This window comes from Amblyraja radiata, chromosome 4, assembly GCF_010909765.2.
Source record: "Amblyraja radiata isolate CabotCenter1 chromosome 4, sAmbRad1.1.pri, whole genome shotgun sequence".
NCBI classification, from domain to species: domain Eukaryota; kingdom Metazoa; phylum Chordata; class Chondrichthyes; order Rajiformes; family Rajidae; genus Amblyraja; species Amblyraja radiata.
Window position 1 is genome coordinate 42,426,585 of NC_045959.1, and position 24,706 is coordinate 42,451,290.

Below are 24,706 nucleotides of genomic sequence, written 5' to 3' on the forward strand. Positions count from 1 at the left end.
TTCCTGCAGACATACTCATACTTGATGGATGGAACTATGTAAGTGTCTAGAAAGTCCATGCTTTTGTTTTCCTTTTCTGAATCCACTTTTGTGCTTTCTGCAGCAGAGTTTCTCTCTTCCTTTTTTTCTAAAGATTTGTTTGCTTTTTTCTGTTCATTTTGAGCACAAGATGAGTCCGCTAGTTTTTGATTCTGTTGTTGCTTTTGTTGTTGCTTTTGCTGTTGCTGCTGTTGCTTCTGCTGCCGCTGCAATGATTCCTGGAGGTTTTGCTGATACTGCTGATATTGTTGCAATAGAGTGCCGGGTGAAAGACCAGTGATCGCTTGGGGTACTACAGGGCCGTAGGGGAAAAGGTTCTCCATCCCACATAACGGTGGAATGTACCCTCCTTGCATTGCTCCAGGAAGTTGAGGAGTGAAATACGATGCAAATCCGGGGATGAAATATGGCAAGAATTGTCCACCCAAAAAAGAGGCTGAGTCACCTGCCATCGCTGCTTGAAGAGTCTGCAGCTGAGCAGGGTCCAATAAATTCCCACCTCCATGCTGATTTGACATTACTGACGATTCCTTTTCCTCTTTCTTACTGGGTAGCGTTTCATCTTTGTCCTTCCCCATCTCCTTGTCTTTGGGTCTAACCTTGACCTTGTCCGACTTCCCATTTTTCTCTGTATCCTTGCTCTGCTGCTCTGCCTGCTGTCCGACCAAAGGAACCGATGCTGGTGGGGGAGTCTGCAGCAAAGATTTACTGGGCATGCTGCTGAGTGAAAGGGCAGGGGAAAGAGTGGCTGGAGATGGGAATCCAAGCATGCCTGCACCAGGAGATGATAAAGCTGAAAGACAATAAGAATTTCTCTTATCATTTCAAATGCAAAATATTACAGCTTTATATTTTAAAACCGATAAAGCAATATATTAATTCCTCTCATTCCAATGGAGCCTACAATTAGATAACCGCTGCAAGATGTTACCTTGTGAAATTCTTACCCCCACCACCTTACCAAAAGCATGGTGCTTAGGAATACTTGCCACTCAACCAGATAGTGGAAACAGACAACATATTCAGTTCAGGGCAGTTTGCTTGACCATAAACAAAGCTACTGGAGTCAATAAACACCACACCATTGTCATTACTGTCACCAAATACCACCATACTATTGTTGTGATTGCAGCAGATACAATCCATTGAATGCAATCCTACAGCTCACCAGAAATCACCATTAAGTGTGTAGGAAGGAACTGCAGATGCTGATTTAAACCCAAGATAGACACAAAAAGCTGGAGTTACTCAGCGGGTCAGACAGCACCACTGGAGAAAAGGATTAGGTGACATTTCGGGTTGAGATCCTGAAGAAGGGTCTCGACCCGAAATGTCACCTATTCCTTTTCTCCAGAGAAGCTGTTGGACCTGCTAAGCAGCTCCAGCTTTTGGTGTCTATCTTCACCATTAAATGTTATCTCCACCATTTCGAAGGAGTAGTCTTGTGAAAATATGATGATTTTTAGGTTTACCTTGAAGTCACATAATATCTTGATTGCATATGGTGCTATTCCATCATTATTAGCATTAATAACCAACACTAATAGCTCTGAGGGTTCAAGTACATAGTGCATTACCTTAGGTCAATTAAAGATAGGCAGTAAATTTACAGGTGTGTGCATGTTCAAAGCAAATAGATCCCAATATAAAAAGCCAAAAAAACTATTAAAATAAATGAATTAATTAAAATAACGTAATAAGGAAATTGATACAAGCCTAACAAACATCCTGGTCTTGTCATCCTTCAGGTACAGTACTGATACTCTTATTTTTATAAAATGGAAGATATCAATTTAAGAATACAGGTGCACAACCTTTTATCCGAAGATCCAAATAACGAAAAGCTCCGAATAGCGGACATTTTTTCGGTCCTTGAAGAAAGGTCCTTGAAGACGTTCACCGAGGGCGGCCCGCAGAGGTGACAGCGGAACCTCCGGTCGGTCCTCGAAGAAAGGGGAACTAAATCCCCATTCATAAAAGAGAAGGTGAGGGTATATTGCGCGGGAGGGTTAATAATTGACAATCTTCTGCTGCCTGCCCGCTGAGTTAAAAAGTTCCCACGGTAGACTCGCGATACACAGTGTATCGTGAGTCTTGCGTGGGAACTTTTTAACTCAGCGGGCAGGCAGCAGCAGATTGTCGCTCCCTTCAGTTTCACCCTACCTACACCCCTCTGCTTCCCGGCCATGTGTGTGACCCCTTCCCTCCCCTCTCCAGCTCCCCGCCCATTGCACCGGCGCGGGGGCTTTGCACTGTCTTCACGTCGGCGATGCTAGCAGGTCAGTGCCAGTCACCGGAGACGTCAGGACCAATGGGACACCGACCCCCAGGCCCACTGCAAGCACGGAGATCCCAGAGACCCACAGCCAGCAGCAGCCCAGCCCCGTTCCAACTCCAGAGGAACACGCTCCCCTTAGGGACAGAAGCTAATGGTGTGCAAGGTACGTCTTGTTCTTGGGGTGGCGCAGCTCGGGCTGTGGGCGAACTGCCACTTGTCGCCGTAGCGGCCCATCGGGGATTCTTGGGGTTGCGGATGAGGGGGCGCAGCTCGGGCTGTGACGCCTCCGGCCACCCCTCTGTACAGGAGCTGAGACTGGGAACTGTGGGGTTGTTTGCAGTTGCAGAGGGAGGGGGCAAGGGCGGTACAGTTCCCAGTCTCAGCGGCCCATCGGGGAGCGGGTTCCTGTTGGTCCTGACGTCTCCGGCCACCCCCCTGGACAGGAGCTGAGAGATGTCAGGACCACCAGAAGCCGCTCCCCGATGGGCCGCTACGGCGACAAGTGGCAGTTCGCCCACAGCCCGAGCTGCGCCCCCTCATCGGGACTCCGACCCCCAGGCCCACTGCAAGCACGGAGATCCCAGATCAGCAACTCCAGCCCAGCCCCGCTCCAACTCCAGAGGAACACGTAGGGGCAGAAGCTGATGGTGTGCAAGGTACGTCTTGTTCTTGGGGTTGCGCAGCTCGGGCTGTGGGCGAACTGCCACTTGTCGCCGTAGCGGCCCATCGGGGAGCGGATTCCTCTGGAGTTGGAGGGACAGGGAGACACAGCGGCTTTTGAGAATGGTGGGCAATCACTTCCAAAGTTCTGCCCATACAGTCAGTACACCTCTCCTACACTTGTCTCCCGCACTAAGATCATCTCGCAGAGAATGATCCCAGCCTAACCCTCCCTATTCTCTCCTATTCTGCAAGAAAAAACTACATTGAAGACTCAAACTCGTGATCGAGTAACTGCCGGGATCGAGGCGCAAACTCGCAACCTTGCGGATATGAGCCGAGCACTCTACCACTGAGCCAGCCGTTAAAATCTACGCTAAAAATCTTCCAATCCGAAAGCCGAAAAATTCCGAATTACGAAAAGTGTCTGGTCCCAAGGCTTTCGGATAAAAGGTTGTGCACCTGTATTTTGAACCATATCTAATCCATATGTTTTAATATTTTAATAATGTTTACTGAGTTTTGATAATGAGACATTTTTCAGGTTCTTTTATTCACATTTCATTTGTTAAATAAATTAAACTTTATTCATTTGAAGGTAAGTATCTAGCAATAAAATAAATTATATAACAAGTAAAAGAATTTGACCCAATTTTCAGACAAACTTTCATAGTTTATATAATACCATTAATTTCAAATAGTAAAGTGTTGTCCTTGGGTGAAGCTGCAACTTACATTCAAAACGATCTTCAACGATGACAAAGGGATTGAAGTAATGTTGTCTTTGAGTAATATGTAATATTAATAGATCCAGTTTAAGATATCTTTCCTGATTTAGGTTTTCATTTACTAACGGCAAGCAGGTGCAATCAATAGCACCTGTTTTACACGAACACTCAAAGTTAAAATAATCTCATCATATGCAAAACTGCTTTGCAGAAAGAGTCATCTACCTTAGGTTTTATGCCATACATATATGTGTGGAGAAAACACTGGTGTGAATTAGGTTGAACCTGCAGAAAGCCATTGTTTTAATATTAGGCCAGAACTTGTGGCTGTGTTGGGTTTTCTATGTTTGCTGATGATCTACGTGCTAAGCATAGAATTGTCTTTTCCACATTCACTATTATCTATCTGCTGCCCAAACATGTCCCTATCCAAAATGACACCATGTGTAATGCCCACTAGTAGGTGAACCATGAAACAAATGGAGAAAAATGTATTTGAATGCTGACTGAACCTTGTCCCATGCTTTGTTGACTGTCAAAACTTTTGAATAATCCTGAGATTCAGAAATGTTTAATATCTATTAAAAAAAGTAATACTTAAAATTTGTAAAAATAGAAACTGTTAAAATATTAAAGGAAACTCTATTCATTCAAGTTATGACTTAATACTTGCCTAGGTCCCTTGCAGCTGTCCCTTACCATTTCATTTCATGAACGTACTAGTGTCAGATCTCACCTGACTAAGGTTCAGTGATCATGTTCCCATGATATGTGCTGAGGAGCTACTGGAGTCAATGCACCAGGTATTCTGCCTACCACAGGATTTCAAGAGGAAATCAATGCTGGACCTGCTCCAGGAACCACGAGCAGACAGAGGTCAACAAGTTCTGGACCTTTATGGCTGTACGGCAATCCTAAACTTAGTGGCACTTACAAAGGGTTTGGCATTGAACTGTCAACATTTTCCAGCAAGTTATACTAAAGCTAGACTTTTCTGAATCTCCGGTGTACACATCAGAGAGTGTAGAATGCAACTGAACATTACTTCAGTGACTATTCTCTGGAGGCTGACTGTTCATTGAATCATACAGTACAGAAACAGGCCCTTCCACCAAACATGCCCAAGCCAAACATAAAGCCCAATCGACGCTAGTCCCATCTGCCTGCATTTGCCCAAATCCCTTTAAACCTTTCCAATCCATGAACTTGTTCAAATGGTCAAAGTGGTAATTGACAAATCCACACCTGACTCCTGATGAGTGTTTCTGATCTGTTGGGACAGGTGTTTGGGGATTTTTCTTTATTATAGACATAATTATTCTGTCATCAGCTGTGGAGGTCTTCCTTGGCCTGCCAGTCCCTTTGCGATTAGTAAGCTCACCAGTGCTCTCTTTCTTCTGAATGATTTTCCAAACAGTTGATTTTGGTAAGCCTAATGTTTGGCTGATGTCTCTAACAGTTCTATTCTTGTTTCTCAGTCTCATAATGGCTTATTTGACTTTCATTGGCACAACTTTGGTCCTCATGTTGAAAAACAGCAATAAAAGTTTGCAAATGTGATGGAAAGATTGGAGAAAAGACTAGGTGCTGAGAACTCTATTATACCTGCATTAAGGAGACTATTAAACACACCTGAGCAATTACAAAAGTCTGTGAAGCCATGTGTCCTAAACATTATGATGCTCTGAAATGGTGGGACTCTGTTTAAACACAGCTGTAATTTCTACATGTAATTTTAATACATGTAGAAATTACAGCTGTGTTTAAACATAGCCATTAATAAAATCTGAAAATGTGCACTTTAACCGAATGTGATTTTTTCTATTACAAATCTCAAATTGTGGAGTACAGAGGCAAATAAATAAATGATGGGTCTTTGTCCCAAACATTATGGAGGGCACTGTATATTCCCCCCATGATCTTATACATCTCGATAAGATCCCCCTCGGCCTCCTGCGCTCCAAGGAATAAAGTCCTAGCCTGCCAGGCCTTTCTCTAGAGACCAGGCCCTCAAGTCCTGGCAACATCCTTATAAAGGATCTTTTTTCCTGAAGACGACTCTTCAGCTGAAGATCTGGCAATGCAGTAAATAAGGAGCAATAATCGAGAAAATAAACTTTTATTTCCAGGAATACAAATTTGTTGTAGGTAAACAAGTTATCAACTTTTGTTTGATAGATCCTTTAAATAAAGAGGGATTCACATTAATCATAGGAAACTGGATACTAACCCCAGTGGAGAGTGAGAGCCTTCTGGTAACATTTCAGAATAATACAAAGAACAGTCGCTGGTTTTATATGTGCTGGATCTTGGCCAGATTTACAAATTAGTGTTTTTTTTCTTCTCTCGTGGGTGTAGCATGTAAGATTAGACTTTGTTATTGAGCCACCGTTCATCTGGATATACTTCACGCTAACGAAGCCAGATATAATGTACTGGGTATACATCATCCTCCAAAAGGCTTTGGAGTGATGGCGGGAAGTAAATATTTGGAGTTGTCTCATAGGATTAATTGACCTCATGGTAGGTAGGTGCAAATGTACCAGCTCATGGGGAGCATTTGGTGAATGTTGTGAAATGTTGTAAAGTAAATTGCACAGCAAGGTAATAAGCTCTTTATGCTCCATACTCTCATTAGTGAATTCTTATCTTGTGACATGACATCATTTCATGCTTTAACTAAGCCTATTTATGAGACATTTGCACTCTTGAAGTGGATGTTTTGTTCGTAGGAATGATGACTTTGAGGTAGAAATGATGACCTGTGGACATAAAAGACATTCATGAAAAAGTATTTCTACTACAGAAAATGTATTACAAAATCCACACACACCGAATAACACAATTTAAGTATTTACAAGCAAGAAATATAATTTTCTTCACATGCATTATGGTTTTATAGATTGATTTTTTTAGTTATGATTTGTGTTGGTAACGCGTGAGAAAACAATTGGAAAATATATTCACACTCACCAGTCGTTGAGTATCAGAAGATCTTCTCCTCCATTAAAACCACTGTGGCCTGGCCATGTGAAGCACACCCAACCTCTCCACTACAACGCACTTTGGATTTGTGTTTGTCGTCTTGCACATTCTCCATTCCATCCACAGGAGGAGTGAATTTATTCGCTAGGTCTATGTGATGACCACAGCTTCTATGAAAAGCTTCTTTCTTTGTTACCTTATTCCAAGTATATATTTTTTGCATTTCAGGAATTATTTGACTGGATTAACAATTCGACTTTTGGTATCATCTTCATTAACGCTTAAAACGTTTTTTGGCACCTGTAGTTTATGCTCAATTGTATACATGTGGAAATAACATATGTACAACAAGTTTTTCATTCTTGCTCAATGTAAAAATAAACCTGAATATTACTAATTAAATTCAGGTGGTGTCCTAACTGATATATTACTTGTTGCAAGTTACTTTTTTGGGGTTTTTTCCAATGTTTACCCTTCTTCCTGTAAGGAAAGTCCAAGACATTGTCTCATGTCATAGTATCTCATGTCATAGTATCTTAGCATCGTTACAGCATGGAACAGGCCCTTCGTCCATGCTGGCCCAGATGCCCCATCTACACTAGTCCCATCTGCCCGCGTTTGACCCATATCCCTCTAAACCATTCCTATCCATGTACCTGTTCAAATGTACTTTAAATGTTGTTATCGTACCTGCCTCAATTACCTTATCTGGAAGATCGTTCTATATCCCAACCACACTGTATGAAAAAGTAGCCCCTCAGATTCCTCTTAAATGTATCTCCTCTCACCTCTGATCTCTGGTTCTTGATTCCTTTACTCTTGGTAAAAGACTGCATTCAGCCTATCTGTTCCCTGCATGATCTTATACACCTCTAATCAAATCATTTCTTACCCACCAACGCTCCAGGGAATAATGTCCTAGTTGCCAAACCTATCCCTCTAGTTCAGGCCCTCAGGTCCAAGCAACATTGCCGTAAATCCTTCTGCACTCTTTCAAGCTTAACACCATTTCTCCTACAGCAGGGTGTCCAAAACTGAACAATATACTCTAAATGTGGCCTCACCACGTGTTGGGCCAGCGCTGTAGGAGAGAGCCTGCAATCAGCTGCTGGTGGGCAATAATCAGAATTATGGTGTGGATGTAGAGAAGTTGCCCGTGGAAGGGAACTGTGGTGAGAGATAGTTTTTTTAAACTTGTCATTGAGTCATAGAGTGATACAGTGTGGAAACAGGTCCTTTAGCCCAACTTGCCCACACCGGCCACATGCCGAGCCGCAGCCGGAAGCACCGCAGTCTGCAGGGCCGGCGGTCGAAGCTCCCCTCCAGGGGAGATGATAAGTCCATGCCGCACCCGCGGTAGAAGACGGCCGCGGGCCGGCGGTGGAAGCTTCTTCTTCCCCCCGGGTCCCCAACGTGAGATCCCGGGCTGTAGACGCCGCACCAGCTGGAGTTCTGCAGACCGCGGCTTCAGGCTGCCGGCTGCCGCGGGCCAGCGTAACGGAGCGCTCCCCTCCAGCGAGGTCTCACCCGCTCCGCGCCGAGAGTCCACGCTGCGCCCGCCGCTGAAGCTCCGGGCGCGTCTCCGGGAAAGTCGGCGCCGATCCATGCTGTTAGGCCACGGGGGAGGCGACCTGAAAAAGTCGCCTCTCCATGGAAGAGGCGGCCGAAACGGTTTCCCCCTCACCCCCCCACACCACCCCCCACACATAACACACAAGAAACATTAAAAACACACTTTTAAACATACTAAAAAAAATTAAAAAGTTGAAAAAAGACGGACACGCTGCCGACAGGCTGCTGCCAGTGCAGCGCCCCCTACCGATTGGTTAGTTCAGTTAAATTCAAGTTAGTTCAGATAAATGTGAGGTGTTGCATTTTGGTGTTGCATAGGGGCAGTATCTTCATAGTGAATTGTAGTGAAACATTCCTCAAGTTTCCATTAAATCTTGCCTCTCTCACCTTAAACCCATGCCATTTGGTTGTTCATAAGGGAATTCCTTATGAATGTTGCAAAGCAGACAGATTTGGAGTACTAGTGCGTAGTTGAATACGCGGCGTGGGTAGACCGCCGTAAGCGGGGAGGGGAGGGGGAGAACAATGGACAATAAGGAGGGGGGGGGCAAAGGACAATGGGGACCTGGCATGTGGGAACTGTTGGGGGTGGGTGCACGAGAAGGAAAGGGGGAGCCGGTGTGCTTTGTAACTTTGGCAACGCTACTATTTGGATACATTGTGTATGCAAGCAAAGAATCTCATTGTGCCTCGTCACATGTGACAATAAAGTATTCCTAATTCCTTCCTAATCCCAGCTCCCTTAAAGTGGCATCACAGATTGATAAGGCAGTGAAAAAAGATTTCAGAACATTGGCCTTCTTAGAAGTTGGGAAGCAAGGAACTGCAGAAGCTGGAATCTTGAGGGAAAAACCCAAAGTGCTGGAGGAACTCAATGGGCCAGGCAGCATTTGTGGACGGATTGGACAGGTGATGATTAGGCTATCACCTATAGTTTCTTCAGATTATTGGAAGTCGAGATGTTGTGTTACAATTGTACATGGCATTGGTAAGACTGCACTTGGAACATTGTGTTCAGTTTCAGCGATACGAAAGATGCCATTAAATTGGAAAGAGTGCAGAGAAGATATATGAGAATGGTGCCAGGATTCAAGGGCCTGAGGAATAGCGAAAGGTTGGGCAGGCTAGGACTTTATTCCTTGAAGTGCAGGATGCTGAGGGAACATCTTATTAACATGTTTAAAATCATGAGGGGCATTGGGTTAATGTGCAGAGACTTTTTTACAGGTTAGGGGAATCAACAACTAAATGACATGGGTTTAAAGTGAGAGGGGCAAGATTTAATGGGAACCTGAAAGACAACGTTTTCACACATTGGGTATATGGAACGATCTGCCAGAGGAAGTAGTTGAGGAAGGTACATAACTACATTTAAAAGATGTTTAGACAGATACATGGAGAGGAAAGATTTAGAGTGATGGGTCAAATGTGGGTAAATGAGACTAGCATAGATGTGCCACCTTGGTTGGCATGGAAGAGTTGGGGCATCGGGCTGGTTTCCGTGCTCTCTGACACTATGACTCTATAACAATATACACAGAATGTACTAGAGGTAGGATTGAACCTGGGTCGCTGGCACAGTGAGGCTACAGTTCTACAACTATCCCACAATGCCATCCATTAACAACACCCACCTGTGTCCCTTATTGGCTACATTGCTGGTTTAGCACGTTACCGAAGACATGTTTCCACCACATGCAAATTAGGAATATCTCTTCCATTACTTTGCTGAAGTTTGTCAACTCCAGCAAATAGCCTTGACATCCTGGAACAAGCAAGAGAAAGCCTTGCAGTGGCTTCCATCTCCATTGCTATGGACTATCCATACTGGAAACATGTATTGGTATATTCCGATATGGTTGACTAACCTGCCAAAGTCCATTGTTATACATAAGAATGCTAATTTGCAAGGATATATGAGCATTCGAAGCTCACTCAATTGTATTCCAACTGTGTAGGAAGGAACTATAGATGCTGGTTTACACCGTAGAATGAGAGTACAAAAATTTAAAACAACTAGCTTTGGATATTTGTTTAAGAAGGAACTGCAGATGCTGGAAAATCGAAGGTAGACAAAAATGCAGGAGAAACTCAGCGGGACAGGCAGCATCTCTGGATAGAAGGAATGGGTGATGTTTCAGGTCGAGACCCTCATGTAGCTTTGGTTTGGAACTTTGACTCCATGTAATCGTCTCTAGGTAGCAAAATGTCCAAAGCTAGTTGTTTTAAATTTTTGTACTCTCATGCTTCTCTATTAGCTATTATTACAGGCTTAAATGTACAGTAACTATACAGTTTTAAGGAACCCTAGAAACTTACTTAAAATCAGGTGGTTATTCAGTTCACATAGATTGCTAAATATAATGCAGTAGACTCTCAATAACTGTTTTTAATCTTGCATTAAGTAACAATATTTGATTACTTCTCTAAAATGGTCAGCAGTTTTATTTTCTTCTGTGGTGAATCCTGGTCTGTCCATTTTGTCTTTGAAAAGTATTCCTATCACGGTGTAAGGTGATCTTCTGCATCCGTGTCAGAAAAGCTCTCCAGCTCTTCATTCGATGGCGGCTCTTGGTATGTTTCATCTTTACTATTAATAATTTCTAGCTTGCCTTCCCCTATACTGTTACCTTTTGTTCTGCATGGAACCATACAGCACAGAAACAAGCCCTTCAGCCCAACTCTTCCTTGGTGTAGATGGAGGCCATTTTGACCAATCAAGTCTATGCCAGCTCACAGAGGCACCCCACCACCACTTTTCCTACACACTCAGAGCAATATACAGTGGCCAATTATCCTGCCAATCTTTGTGATGTGGCGAGAAACTGGAGCATCCCATGAAAATTCATCTGGTCATAGAAATAACTTGTAATCTTCACACAAACACCACCCGAGGTTAAGATTGAACATGGCTTGGTCAAGCCTAGAGGCAGCAACTTTACCAGTTGTGCCGTTGAATTGTTATATTCATTCAATGGGCATCATCATTTATCAAAAAAAATTAACTTATTAAATCTACCTTTCATGAATATATTTGATTCCCTTAGTTCTATTCACACATATTTCTGCCAGGGCAATAATACAAGTATGTTTATTGATTCTACAGTGCATTCAGAATGTATTCAGACCCCTTCACTTTTTCTACATTTTGTTACATTACAGCCTTATACTATAATGGATTAAATTCATTTTTTTTTTAAATCATCAATCTACACACAATATTCCATAATAAAAAAGCAAAAATAGGTGTTTAGAAATTTTTGCAAAGTAATTAAAAAGAAATAGCTGAAATATCACAGTTGCATAAGTATTCAGACCCTTTACTCAGTACTTTGTTGAGGCATCTTTGGCAGCGATTATAGCCTCAAGTCTTCTTGGGTATGATGCTACAAGCCTGGCACACCTGTATTTGGGTAATTTCTCCTATTCTTCTCTGCAGATCCTCTGAAGCTTTGTCAGGTTGGATGGGGAGGGTCGATGCACAGCTATTTTCAGGTCCCTCCAGAGATGTTCGATCGGGTTCAAGTTCGGGCTTTGGCTGGGCCACTCAAGGACATTCATAGACATGTCACAAAGCCACTCCTGCATTGTCTTGGCTGTGTGCTTAGGGTCGTTGTCCTGTTGGAAGGTGAACCACCGTCCCAGTCCGAGGCCCAGAAAGCTCTGAAGCAGGCTTTCATCAAAGATATCTCTGTATTTTGCTCCAATCATCTTTCCCTCGATCCTGACAAGTCTCCCAGTTCCTGCGCTGAAAAACGTCCACACAGCATGATGCTGCCACCACCATGCTTCACAATAGGTATGATATTGGCCAGGTGACGAGCAGTGCCTTGTTTCCTCCAGACGTGATGCTTGGCATTCAGGCCAAACAGTTCAATCTTGGTTTCATCAGACCAGAGAATCTTGTTTCTCATGGTCTGGGAGTCCTTTGGTTGCCTTTTGGCAAACTCCAAGCGGGCTGTCATGTGCCTTTTAATGAGTAGTGGCTTTGTCTGTCCACTCTACCATAAAGGCCTGATTAGTGGAGGGCTGCAGATATAGTTGTCCTTCTGGAAGGTTCTCCCATCTCCACAAAGGAACTTTGGAGCTCTGTCAGAGTGACCATCGGGTTCTTGGTCATCTCCCTGATCAAGGCCCTTCTCCCCCGATTGCTCAATTTGGCCGGGCGGCCAGCTCTATGAAGAGTCCTGGTGGTTCCAAAGTTTTTCCATTTAAGAATGACGAAGGCCACTGTGCTCTTTGAGACCTGCAATGCTGTTTTATACCCTTCCCCAGATCTGTGTCTACACACAATCCTGTCTCGGATAATTCCTTTGTCTTCAAGGCTTGGTTTTTGCTCTGACATGCACTGTCAACTGTGGGACCTTATATAGACAGGTGTGTGCCTTTCCAAATCATGTACAATCAATTTAATTTACCACTGGTGGACTCGAATCAAGTTGTAGAAACATCTCAAGGATAATCAATGGAAACTGGATGTACCTAAGCTCAATTTTGAGTGTCATAGCAAAGGGTCTGAATACTTATGTAAATGTGATATTTCAGTTATTTCTTTTTAATTTCTTTGCAAAAGTGTCTAAACACCTGTTTTTGCTTCTTCATTCCGGGGTATTGTGTGCAGATTGATGATAAAAAAAGAATTTAATCCATTATAAAATAAGGCTGTAACGTAACAAAATGTGGAAAAAGTGATGAGATCGGAATACTTTCTGAATGCACTGTATATACCTTCAACATTATAAGATAATTTCAGATTTCTACTTGTATAAAAGCAGTTTTGAGTTTCTTTGGTCTGAATGCCAACATTAGTTATCTCCTTTCACTCCTCAATCTAACACAACTATTTCTCTGTTTATATCTAGCAAAGCATTAAACTCTGTTCAAGACTAGTTTAATGAGCTGTACGATAATTATTTTATTTTCATTCAGTTCAACACTATATTTTAAATCTGAAATATGGATGCATCACAAGCATATTACTCCACAAATGGTAGTTATCTTTCAAAATGCATGCACTAGGTTCATAAGGTGTTAAATAGATGTAAAATATAATATATATTTTTTAATTCCACTACCCCACTCTTAGTTTATATCTTCTCATTCATTGGATCCTTTTGCCATTCACAGGGGGAAAAGGTAGGCAGCCTTCACTCCTTGGATGCTGCCTCACCCGCCGAGTTTCTCCAGCATTTTTGTCTAACTATATTTAAGGCTCTTTTAGTGCTTTTCTACATCGGAGAAATAATATCTCAAAGGACCACTGTGGCTCATGCTCCAACATTTTCTACCTCACCATCTCACTGCCTCTATGCGAAAACATACAAGAAGATGGCAATTCCAAAATCAGAACACACAATGTTGAATATTTTAAGTGTTACATAGAAACATAGAAACACAGAAAATAGGTGCAGGAGGAGGCCATCCAGCCCTTCGAGCCAGCACCGCCATTCATTGTGATCATGGCTGATCGTCCCCAATCAATAACCCGTGCCTGCCTTCTCCCCATATCCCTTGATTCCACTAGCACTTAGAGCTCTATCTAACTCTCTCTTAAATCCATCCAGTGATTTGGCCTCCACTGCCCTCTGTGGCAAGGAATTCCACAAATTCACAACTCTCTGGGTGAAAAAGGTTTTTTTCACCTCAGTCTTAAATTGCCTCCCCTTTATTCTAAGACTGTGGCCCCTGGTTCTCGACTCGCCCAACATTGGGAACATTTTTCATGCATCTAGCTAGTCCTGTCACTTTATAATTTTATGTTTCTATAAGATACCAGTCTTCCTTCTAAAATCCAGTGAATACAAGCCTAGTCTTTTCAATCTTTCCTCATATGGCAGTCCCGCCATCCCAGGGATCAATCTCGTGAACCTACTCTGCACTGCCCACATTGACAGATGTTCAGCAAAAAAGACAAAATTTTAAGACCCTAAATCTGTATAAATTTAGTAAACTCAATATGCATCCTAATAACTTACCAGTTGTGTTTTGTGGAAAGCCAGGCAGTGAAGCGGGACCATTTACTCCAGGAAGAATAACCGAGGAAAGGCTTGAGAGGCTGGAATATGACGTTGAAGCATTGAGGCCATGCAATGTGTTATTTTCCATAGCACTTTGCTGATGCAGAACTTGTGATGTAATTCCCAACGCATCTGTGGCCTTCTTCAGACGATCCAATTCTTGTTGAGCCATCAGCTGGCGGACAGTTGTAGGAGCGAGATAGTCCTTCTCTTTATCCAGCTGACACCCTACCGTTTCTCTCACTTTATTGATATGCTGCTGTGAGAAAATGTGATCTCTGATAGACAGCCGTGCAGTGTACATAACGCCGCATAAAGAACAGTCAGCTTTTTGCCCATCAGTTCCACTTTGATTTATCATGAATGACTTTGTCATGTTTAGCTTAATTTTTTTGTCCTTGGCTCGAGCATTCTGAAACCAGACCTGGACAACTCTTTTAGGCAAATTAACCTCATTGCCAAGAAGTTCACATTCTTGCATTGTTGGTGTTCGGTAGTCATTGAAGCACGATTTTAGGACTTTCAACTGAACATTACTCATTTGTGTTCTGAATCGTTTATGACCAAGGCGCTCGGAGGATCTCGATGACCTGAGGCTAGTGTGGCTCCCAAATGGACTTGGAGAACAGGGATCAGCAAAACTCGATGTCTCACTTCGGTCAACACTGTCATCCAAGTCATTCTCTCTTGATATGAAGCTTAGAGAAGGGCTAGGTAAGCTCACAGAAAATTTCTCATCATAATAGTCAACCGTGGGAGTTGTGGTCGTCATTGACAATTGATCACAAGCTATTGATGCCCTTAGGTCATCTGCAGACTCAGTAGCTTTATTCTCCGAGGTACTACCTGTAAGGTTTTCATTTTCATTGTTCCCTTCATCTCCTGTACTTCCATCACTTACAGCGGTGTTAACAGAAGATGTTTCATCATAATCTGTCTTATTCAGCTCAAAATTGACAACAGCAGGGACCATGTTTGGGCTCCCCAAGTCTTCATTGCATTCTGATTTGAACAATGTAGGGCTCAGAAGATGTTTTGGCGACATGTCTGCTGTTTTACTCACAGGTGTTGAAACTGTCGAGTGATCATTTTCGCTCAGCGCGTCAATCTTGGAAAAAAGTAATGTTGGAAATTCAAAATAATTATCTTTCTGTGGACTTTCACCATCATAATCTTGTGGCATAATTGGGCTCGGGGGGAGACTGTAGCCTGCTTGCTTGGCTTCGTGCCAATGTCGAGAACGGATGTGCGTTTCAAGTGCCGTTTTTGCTTTGAAAAGGGCTCGGCAAAAAGGGCACCTTCTGTGAGACTGGCTTGGGCCCAGAGCACGAAACTGCCCCTTTCTTTCACGCGCCCTGGTGTTCTGAAACCAAACCTGAACCACGCGTTTCTTTAGACCTACTTCGTTTGAAATGTGGTCCAACATTTTTCGAGTAGGGTTAGAATCCAACAAGTATTTTTCATACAGCACCTCAAGCTGTTCTGGTGTAATCGTTGTCCTTAGCCTTTTATCACGATGTGGCTCGTCACTGCAATTTGAGCCTTCTTTTTCCATCTGATTATTCTCTTCCTTCTCTTCCAATTTACGCTTAACTGTTCCCAAAGCTGTATTGGAGGGTGTTGGAACTGATGAACCAGTCTGGGAGGATATCTGTGCGAGGGGTCCAGGAAGCAACTGCCCTCCCATGAGTGGACTGTTAGGATCAAAAACCATATAGGGCATATCTAAAGATCTGTCTAAGATTTGCGAATGGAGGAACTGGTTTTGGGCTGCCAAAAAATGAATGTGCTGGTGCTCCTGCCAAAGTTCCAAAGTTGGAAAGGCATATTTACACTGGTCACACTGGTACTGCAACATCTGAGGAGGTAGGCTGTTCTGTAAAGAGGTGACTGCCACAGACAGAGGGCTGGAGGGACGCACGGTGGTACTTTGAGGCTGCGAATGAGGTTGCGCTATTGTTTGTTGGGACTGCTTGTGCTGAGGTGCTAATGGTTGTGGCTCTGATAGAGGTGACAATGTTGGTTTGGCCATTTGAGAGGGTTGAGCTGCCTCAACTTGCTTTGGTTTCTCTACTGGTAAGTTAGATCGGGGCGAGTATTTCTCCATTTCTAGTTTGGGCGAAGGCATCAGAGGGGTGCTGGAACCAGAACTTGAACCCGATTTAGAACCACATCCCATCACCTTTCCTGCAGTAGATTTTGATGAGTCTGTTGGTCCAGATGTATCGAGATTACTCGACATCATTTGGTCCATCGCATCCATTGAATCTTCTGTTTGACTATCATCCTGACAATCATCATCCTCATCGTTGTAACACAGCTTCTTCTGATGGGTGATTAGGTCAAAAATTCGAGGAAACACTACATTGCATTTTTTACACTGATACTGCATGTTACTGGTTCGAATATAGCGTTCATTGGTTAGCTCCCTTCTTTCATTGTCTTTAGTATCTGCTTGGTTCTCGAAACTCTTTCGCGCTTTCTGACGAGCATTTTGGAACCACACAACAATTACTCGTGTAGGTAGGTTTAGAACTGTGGATAACTGTTCTATTTCATCATCTTTTGGATAAGCATTAGTATCAAAAAAGTCCTGCAGAACCCTCAACTGGTAGTCAGTGAATCGCGTCCTGGATGAGCGTTTATTTATTGTACCGTCAGTCCTGTAATATTCTCCCGTATTAAAATAAGTATCATTTCTGGATTCTTCCAGTGTGGTTATAGGTGGATTGTTGAAGTTGTACGGTGAATCCTTATTTCTTTGTCTCTCTTTAAAGAGAGTGTTGCGAAACCAATGTTTAATGACTTTCTGAGGAAGTCCTGATTTTTCAGACATTTCTTGGATCTGTTCTTCAGACGGTGAATTATTAATGTCAAAATAATTCCGCAAGATCTTGAGTTGGTCATCTGTGATTCTCGTGCGTGGGCGTTTGAATTGGTGATGCCTCAGGAAATTAGGGTCCAAGCCCAACTGCTGTTGGCAAAGCTGAGTGAGGTCTGCAGATAGAGACTCCATGGTCGGCAGTTGGAAGGTGAGCTGGGGCGGCAAAGAGGAATGCTGCATCATGATCGGGGAGAAGAGAGGCAGATCCAGGGATATGGGCATCTGAATCTGGGATTGAGAGGAAGGAGGAGGAGGAGGTGGGGGTGGGGGAGGTGGAGGAGGTGGTGGTGGTGGAGGTGGTAATGGAGATGGGACGGACGTTTGGAGTTTGCCATTCCCTGTTGAGGGAGGTGGTGGTGGTGGAGGAGGTGGTGGCGGTGGAGGAGGAGGAGGAGGAGGAGGAGGAGGAGGAGGAGGAGGCGGCGGTGGAGGTGCTGGCGATTCCGGTGAGGATGGTATTACCGGATATAGCTTATCATACGCTTCCCTATAGTGACATGCAAATATTTCCAGCTCTCCAAATGGGAAAAACTGACAATGAATGTGCTCCTGGTGACTCTTCAGAATAAGTATGTTTGAAAATAGTTTGCCGCACGCCTCACATTCAAGTTTGTCTGTCCTCTCATTCTCGCCATTCTTGTTTCTCTTCTGGACTTTCTGCTTATTTTCATTGAACTGGATGACCAACTCAAAGCCAAAGTTTTCCAGTAAAGCCTTTGCTGCATTACCTCTCACACCAGATGGAATACGAGGCGGTGGAAGCATCAGTTCCACTGACTTCTGCTTTTTAAGCTCTTTATTCTCTTTGGAAGCATCGCATTCACTTAAAAAATCATGGTGCGCCTTACTTTCTATTGCTTCCATTTGTTCCTCGCCGTCTTTCTGCGAATAAGTGTCTTTCTGGGTTTCAGTTGAATTGAAAACATTTTGTTCCTGCTTTGTTGGTTTAACTACTTGCTGCTGTTGTTTTTGTGACAGTTGCTGTGACTGCATGGCTTGGTGTTGTTGGCCGTATTGTTGCTGGATTTGCAGCAGGTGCTGTCCTTGTACCTGTTGCTTTAGGTCGTCCAGCAATGATCCTGTCATCGCAGATATTCCAAAGGCCCCAGTGCCAGGCAAACCCGGATCTGAGTTTAGATTGAATTCAGTGCCTGGCAGGTAAAAAGGAAAGAGGAACTGTGGCTGTTGTAACTGCAGCAAGGCTTCGGCTGTCATTGGGAAGTGCGGCAACAATGCTGGGTTTAGGAACTGAGGCTGAAAGAAAGCAGCTTGTTGCTGCAGCTCGTGGTGCAGATGCATTTGTGCCTGTGCTTGTGCCATAGCCTGAGCTTGTGCCTGGGCCTGAGCCTCGGCCTGAGCCTGGGCCTGAGCCTGGGCCTGAGCCTGGGCTTGGTCCTGGGCCTGTGCTTGTGCTGGTGACTGAGGGTGATGGTGGGCAGAATGTGGTGAAGTTGTATCACTCAACTGTTTCTTGATTGTTTCTTTGATATCTGCATTGGTATCTTTATTACTAACTGATGCCTTCCCGTGAGAATCTGCAGTCATTTGACCAGTGGCAGGCCCGCTGGTACTGTTGCTCACACTACTGTTTCCACTTCCAGCGCCACAATTGCCAGCTTCCAGTTTGGCTGCCCTTGCTTTTGTCTGGTGGAGCACAGATCTCATATGTATTTCCAATGTTGAGCTTTGGCTGTACGCAACATTACATGTGTTGCACTTGTAGGGCTTGTTATCTACGCTGTTGCTGGATTCTTGTGGAACTGGACTCGATGCCTCTTGGAGAACTTTTTTTAATTTGTGCAGATGAGATACTGAATTATAGTGAACCAAGAGAATGTTCTTCTGAGTGAAAGACTCTTTGCACACCGTGCACTTATAAGGTCGGGAAGGATCTAAAAACTTTTCCATTGTAAAATTTGGACCTTTACGGAAAGGCAGTGTTCGCTTTGGTTCTGCACTTAAATCATCTAGAATGGAGCTACTGTCACTTCCTGCTGGGCTGACTTTCCCATCCTGGTCCATTTCTTCCTCTTTATCCATTTCCTGTCTTAGGATGTTATCGTCCTGACTGATGATGTCATTTTCTGACCAGAACTCCCCATTCACGTGATAACTCCCACAAATCTGTTGTACCTCAGACTCGCTTAGTTCAGGATGACTGGTTTCTAAATGTCTCTTTAAAGCCAGGAACGTACGGAAGCTGCGCTGACACAAGCTGCACATGGTGGCAGCCCGGATGGCATGATACTGAGAATGAATCTGAAGTTTCTGCATGGTCTTGAAAGCCAGACTGCATTGACTGCAGCGATACTTGTACACATGCCGATCAGATACGGGCAACTGTTGCCTTTTCTGAAGTTCGTTGAGTTGATCTTGCAAAGAATCGGAAATTTTAAACCGTTGACTTCCATCCTTCTTCCAATCAGCTGGATCTGAAGATTCCTTTGGCACTTGCTGCTCCTCGGGTTTTGACTCACTTCCAGACTTGGAGCTGTCCGAGACCATATAAAACCTTCCCTCTGATGAAAATTCACCTGTTCAATAAAAAAATATTGTAAGATGCGATTCCAAAACACTATAACTCTCCCTAAATTTCCCACCAGAGGCTGAAAGTGAGTTCCACACCTCTTTCTTATGCAGAAACCATTGCAAACGTCTCATGAACAACATATTATTGTATACTGTGATACGGCTATAAGTAACGACAGAAGCTCATTACCTGTCATCTTTCAAACGATTTAAGGACTGATTGATTTATAGAGTGGAAACTCAGTCTGAGAAAATGGGCAAGAGAGATTGTTCAGATCGAAAAGGGCAAATTTCAAGCATTTTTGTGCCTGTTCCTGAAGGCTTTTGAATTTTTGCTTTGAACAGGACATGACTGCCCATAGCTAATATGGATTTGTTTACGAGGGTAATTTGAAAACTATCATCTTGTTGGAACTGATAATGCCGTGGGAGGACCGTCTGGAGGAGGCCCACGAGAGGAAGTTGACCAAGTATGAAGAGCTGGTCATAGACTGCCGTAAACAGGGCTGGAAGGCAAGGTGTATGCCCATCGAGGTTGGCTGCAGAGGTTTTGCAGGGCAATCGCTCTACAAAGCCTTGAGTGCACTGGGCATCAACGGAGTGGCGAGGAGAAGAGCCATCAAGAACACCACAGAGGCAGCGGAGAAGGCCTCGAGATGGCTCTGGATCAGGAGAGGAGGTCCATGGGGAGGAGCGAATGCCACCTGAACACAAGTCGTGGTCTGATCAACCACGGCTGGGTCGCCTGGGCGAGGGTGTCTGATGTTGAAAGACCCGAAACACCCAATGACCGACCTCATGTTACATCACTGATGATGTGTTCAGGAGCATCATTAGATGTATTTTTTAACAAAATGAGGTGCATTTCTAAATTGTCGGTGGAAAGCAAGTAACCACATCCACAATGTCTTACTCATTGGTAGCACCATATAATAGAGGAATCCAAAAAAGTAAACAAAAAGACTCTTTCGGATTTTGAAACTTTGACAGTCAACTCAAACTTATACAAAAAATTTGAAATTTACAAAGTATTTACTTGAATACTGAGAAGTATTGAATAGGAGCTGCCAAAATGAGCAAGTCTCTTAATATATTATGTAACTTTATGAAATGCAACTATTTAGTATTTAGGTCAAGTAGAATGATATAAAGACATTAGTAATCTCTAATTCAGGCCCATGCTTATGTTCTTGGCCGTTAGTAAGCGAGGACCTGATGTAGGGCTCACACATTGTGGCAATTGTCAATAAGTGGGGCAACACAGTAGTGTAACGGGAGTGTTGCTGCCTTACAGCGCCAGAAACCAGGCTTCGATCCTGACTACGGGTGCTGTCTGTTGGGATTTTGCATGTTCTCCCTGAGACCACGTGGGTTTCCTCCAGATGCTCCGCTTTTCACCCACACTCCATAGACGAACAGGTTTGTAGGTTAACTGGTTCCAGTAAAAACTGTAAATCTTCCCTAATGTGTAGGATAGTGCTAGTGGGCGGGGTGATCGCTGGTCATTGCGGACTCGACGGGCCAAAGGGTCTCTTTCTGTGCCGTATCTCTAAAGTATAAAAGTACAGCAAAGCATATCTCTTCCCACTTAAAATATGTTGTTGAAGCGCACCAGAGGGATCAGTCATGGCAGCGAACTATGTTAAACATCCAAGATCATAATTCTACCAGCTGGCTTATTTATTACACTGCTCTCATACAAGCCATTTACGATGTAGAAAGCTGGCATCTGTTTCATAAAAAAGCTTACCAGATGGTTGACATGATTCTTCCGCTGTCACTGTTGCAGTATTGCTGAGGAAACATTGCAGTTTCTCAGAACCAGTGGAGGGCAATATGCTGGTGGAGTTCATTCCATCTGGAAGAGATACCTTTAAAAAAGACACAAGACTATGTGATATATCAACATAAAGACATTACACAAACAACTGAAGGTAGACACAAAATGCAGGATTAACTCAGCGGGACAGGCAGCATCTCTGGAGAGAAGGAATGGGTGACGTTCGGGCCGAGACCCTTCTTCTTTCCAGAGATGCTGCCTGTCCTGCTGAGTTACTCCAGCATTTTGTGTCTACCTACAATTTAAACCAGCATCTGCAGTTCTTTCTTACACAAACAACTGTGGTATTTATTTATGGGAAAACCTTTTACATCTGGATGACACATTTTTCAGGAAATCATTCCATGCGTTCTTTTATCAAAGGAAAAGTCACGGCTTGGATGATTTTTTGCCAATGGAAACTATGGAAGAAATTCCATTGATTCTACCTTTATGTAAAACATCAATCAAAATATCAACTAATGGACTTGGTATAATTTGTATAATTTGAGGGATTCAAAGAAGGGTATTAGCACTGATAGAACAAATGAGCTAACTTCAGCTTATTTGTTTGCCTCAATATAGACTGGATATAGATTTGGAAATAGAATAGACATTGGTCCCACCCAATGAATAACTATTTTTGGCAATGAGTCCCTAGATTTGGTGGGTGGAATGCAGATAGTGTTATAGGGATGAGGGGTGGGGGTTATTTGTTGGATAGGTGATTATGTTACTTTTAAATTCAACAGAGAACTATAAACGTATCCTCTGAGCTGATGAGTTGAAAGTATCATTCAGTTCACATTTGACTAGGAAGCGTCACATATTTTCTTTTCATAATCTACAGCCTGCTTTTCCCTTCACGACATACCGTTGCAGCTGTTGTGCCAATCATAACTATTTTTCATTATTTATTTTGGGGATCTGGGCGTTGCTGGTATGGTTAATATTTGCTGGTATGGTTAATATTTATTGTCCATGCTAAGGTGGCGGTGAGCTGCTGCCTTGAACTGCTGTAGAGTTGTGATAAAAGAGTTTGAACATTTATTTAACTTACAATGCTTTCACGTAAATGAAGGAATGTCCCCTGATTACCAAGTTATCACCAACCTTTTCTAAAGATCCTGAGAACCCTATTTAGTAATAATCACATGAATCTGCCTTGTTAGGTACTAAGTCAGCAAAGGGCAGCTGCCAGGCGACTTCTGAGAGCTCCACTACGGTCACCTGGGGTCTTACCATCGTGGAGTTCGCGATCCCTTTGCCAGGGGTCAATCTCGCAGCTCCAACCGTGCTTGCAGACTTAACATCACAGAGCCCTCAGTCTCTGGTCAGAGACCAACTTCGGGAACTCCAAGTCATGGGAGTTTCGACCGCCCTGACGTGGAAGTTTCGATCAACCTGATGCGAGAGTTTTGATCGCCGCGACATGGGGACTTCAACTGCTGGCTGCGGGAGCTTTGATCGCCCCGATGGATGGTTCGACTACACCGACCGCGGGAGAGTAAAGAGGAAGAAGATTGGAATTCTTTACCTTCCATCACAGTGAGAAATGTGGGGAATCTGAGTGGTGGATGTTTATGTTAACTTTTATGTAGTTGCTTACATGTAGTACATGTGACAATAAAAGACCTTTGAAACATGTAACAAACATTTTCTTGTATAAATATTTCAAGTTAGAAATTATGTTATATAGTATATGAACTGTTGGTTTTTTGTGGGTTCTGCAGTAGTAGAAGCGTTGATGTGCTTTCTTGGCTCGGGGTTGGTCCAGAACAAATTGCTGAAGATATTTATGCTTCCAGTTCCAAGGCATAAATGTCACCAATGTGTCCTGAACCAACAACATTGAAACTACAGCCAAGAAAGAAAATCTGACTCCTCGTCTTGCTCTGAAGACTAAAGGGCCTATCCCACTTGGGCGTCGTTTGCGCGTCATTTACGCGACACCATTTATGCGTCACGACGCACGACACGCGCGTTGTGACGCACACGTGATGCGCGCATGGCATGCATTACGCGCACATGGCATAGGCAGTGACGCGCGTTCACACGCAGCACCCCAGGATTTTGGGATTCACAAAATCTTCGTGCGCCACTTGCATGACGCGCAAATGACGCCCAAGTGCGACAGGCCCTTAAGGAAGTCCAGCACGCCTCCAATGACTCTTACTAACCTCGACAAGAGCACAGTAGAAAACGTCCTATCGGGATGCCTTGTTGCTTGGCTCTGTCCAACACTGCAAGAAATTGCAGAGTTGTGGATGTAGCCCAGTCCTTCACACAGACCAGACTCCCGGTTCTTATTACAGTGACACCATCATGCTGCCTCGGGAAATCAGCCAACATAATGAAGAACCATTTCCAACCCAAACACACCTTCCCTCTCCAGTCAGGCAGAAATTATAAAAGCTTGAAATTACGTGCAACCAGGAACAGCTTCATCCACACTGTTAGGAGGCGACTGCACTGTCCTCATAACTCGGGTGCAGTCCCAATCTCCCTAACTATCTCAATGCAGGCCTTGCATTGTATATTTATCTGCATGTTCTCATGATTATAATGCTATAAATGGTGTACACCTGATTCTGCACTCTGATAATTTCCTCTTTGCTTTCTCTATTGTACTTGGGTATGACTTCATTGTACTCGTTGTATGATTTGACTGGATGACACGTAAATAAAAGTTTTTCACTGCATTTCAGTGCATGCGATAATTATCTATCTATCTATCTATCTATCTATCTATCTATCTATCTATCTATCTATCTATCTATCTATCTATCTATCGATCTATCTATCTATCTATCTATCTATCGATCTATCGATCTATCTATAACTAAAACTCTGATCATGTTATCTTCCGGTTTGGCGGTCTTTCTATTTGCGCAAAAATGGTTTGCGATAACGCTACGATTTTTCACTTACCATTCTCCTGTGCTGCGAGTCCACCAAGCTTCGTTCCGATCGGTTGAATGTCTTAAAAGTTAGCGAGGTTTAAAAATCTTAAAAACCACGCGTGCGCAGATCGATCTCTTCTCTTGCCAGTCAGCGCCACACAGATTAGTCTCTTCCCCATCACTCCTCGCCATCACGTCTTTGCTGGAGCTGAGGAAAGCCGGTGGAAGTTTCCAACCAGACTTTCGGAGGGACCCGAAGCAGCCCAGCCCCAAGCAGCAGCTCCGCCCCAAG

The 24,706-nt window shown here is 43.6% G+C and overlaps 1 protein-coding gene across 10 annotated transcripts in view; it reads right to left on the reverse strand.

The window, feature by feature from the left end:
• The window catches only part of zfhx4 (zinc finger homeobox 4), a 326,096-nt gene that overhangs the window by 3,275 nt on the left and 298,115 nt on the right, over positions 1-24,706 (reverse strand). For 9 of the 10 annotated variants that reach the window (XM_033019258.1, XM_033019260.1, XM_033019262.1 and 6 more), the window contains 3 exons: positions 21,443-21,563; positions 14,238-19,697; positions 1-832 (listed from right to left, as the gene is read on the reverse strand). The exon at positions 1-832 is cut by the window's left edge. In XM_033019258.1, coding sequence (XP_032875149.1) covers positions 1-832; positions 14,238-19,697; positions 21,443-21,563 — 6,413 coding nt within the window. Of the gene's footprint in view, positions 833-3,949; positions 3,991-14,237; positions 19,698-21,442; positions 21,564-24,706 lie in introns of those variants that run through there. The other variant, XM_033019266.1, reaches the window with a different exon arrangement.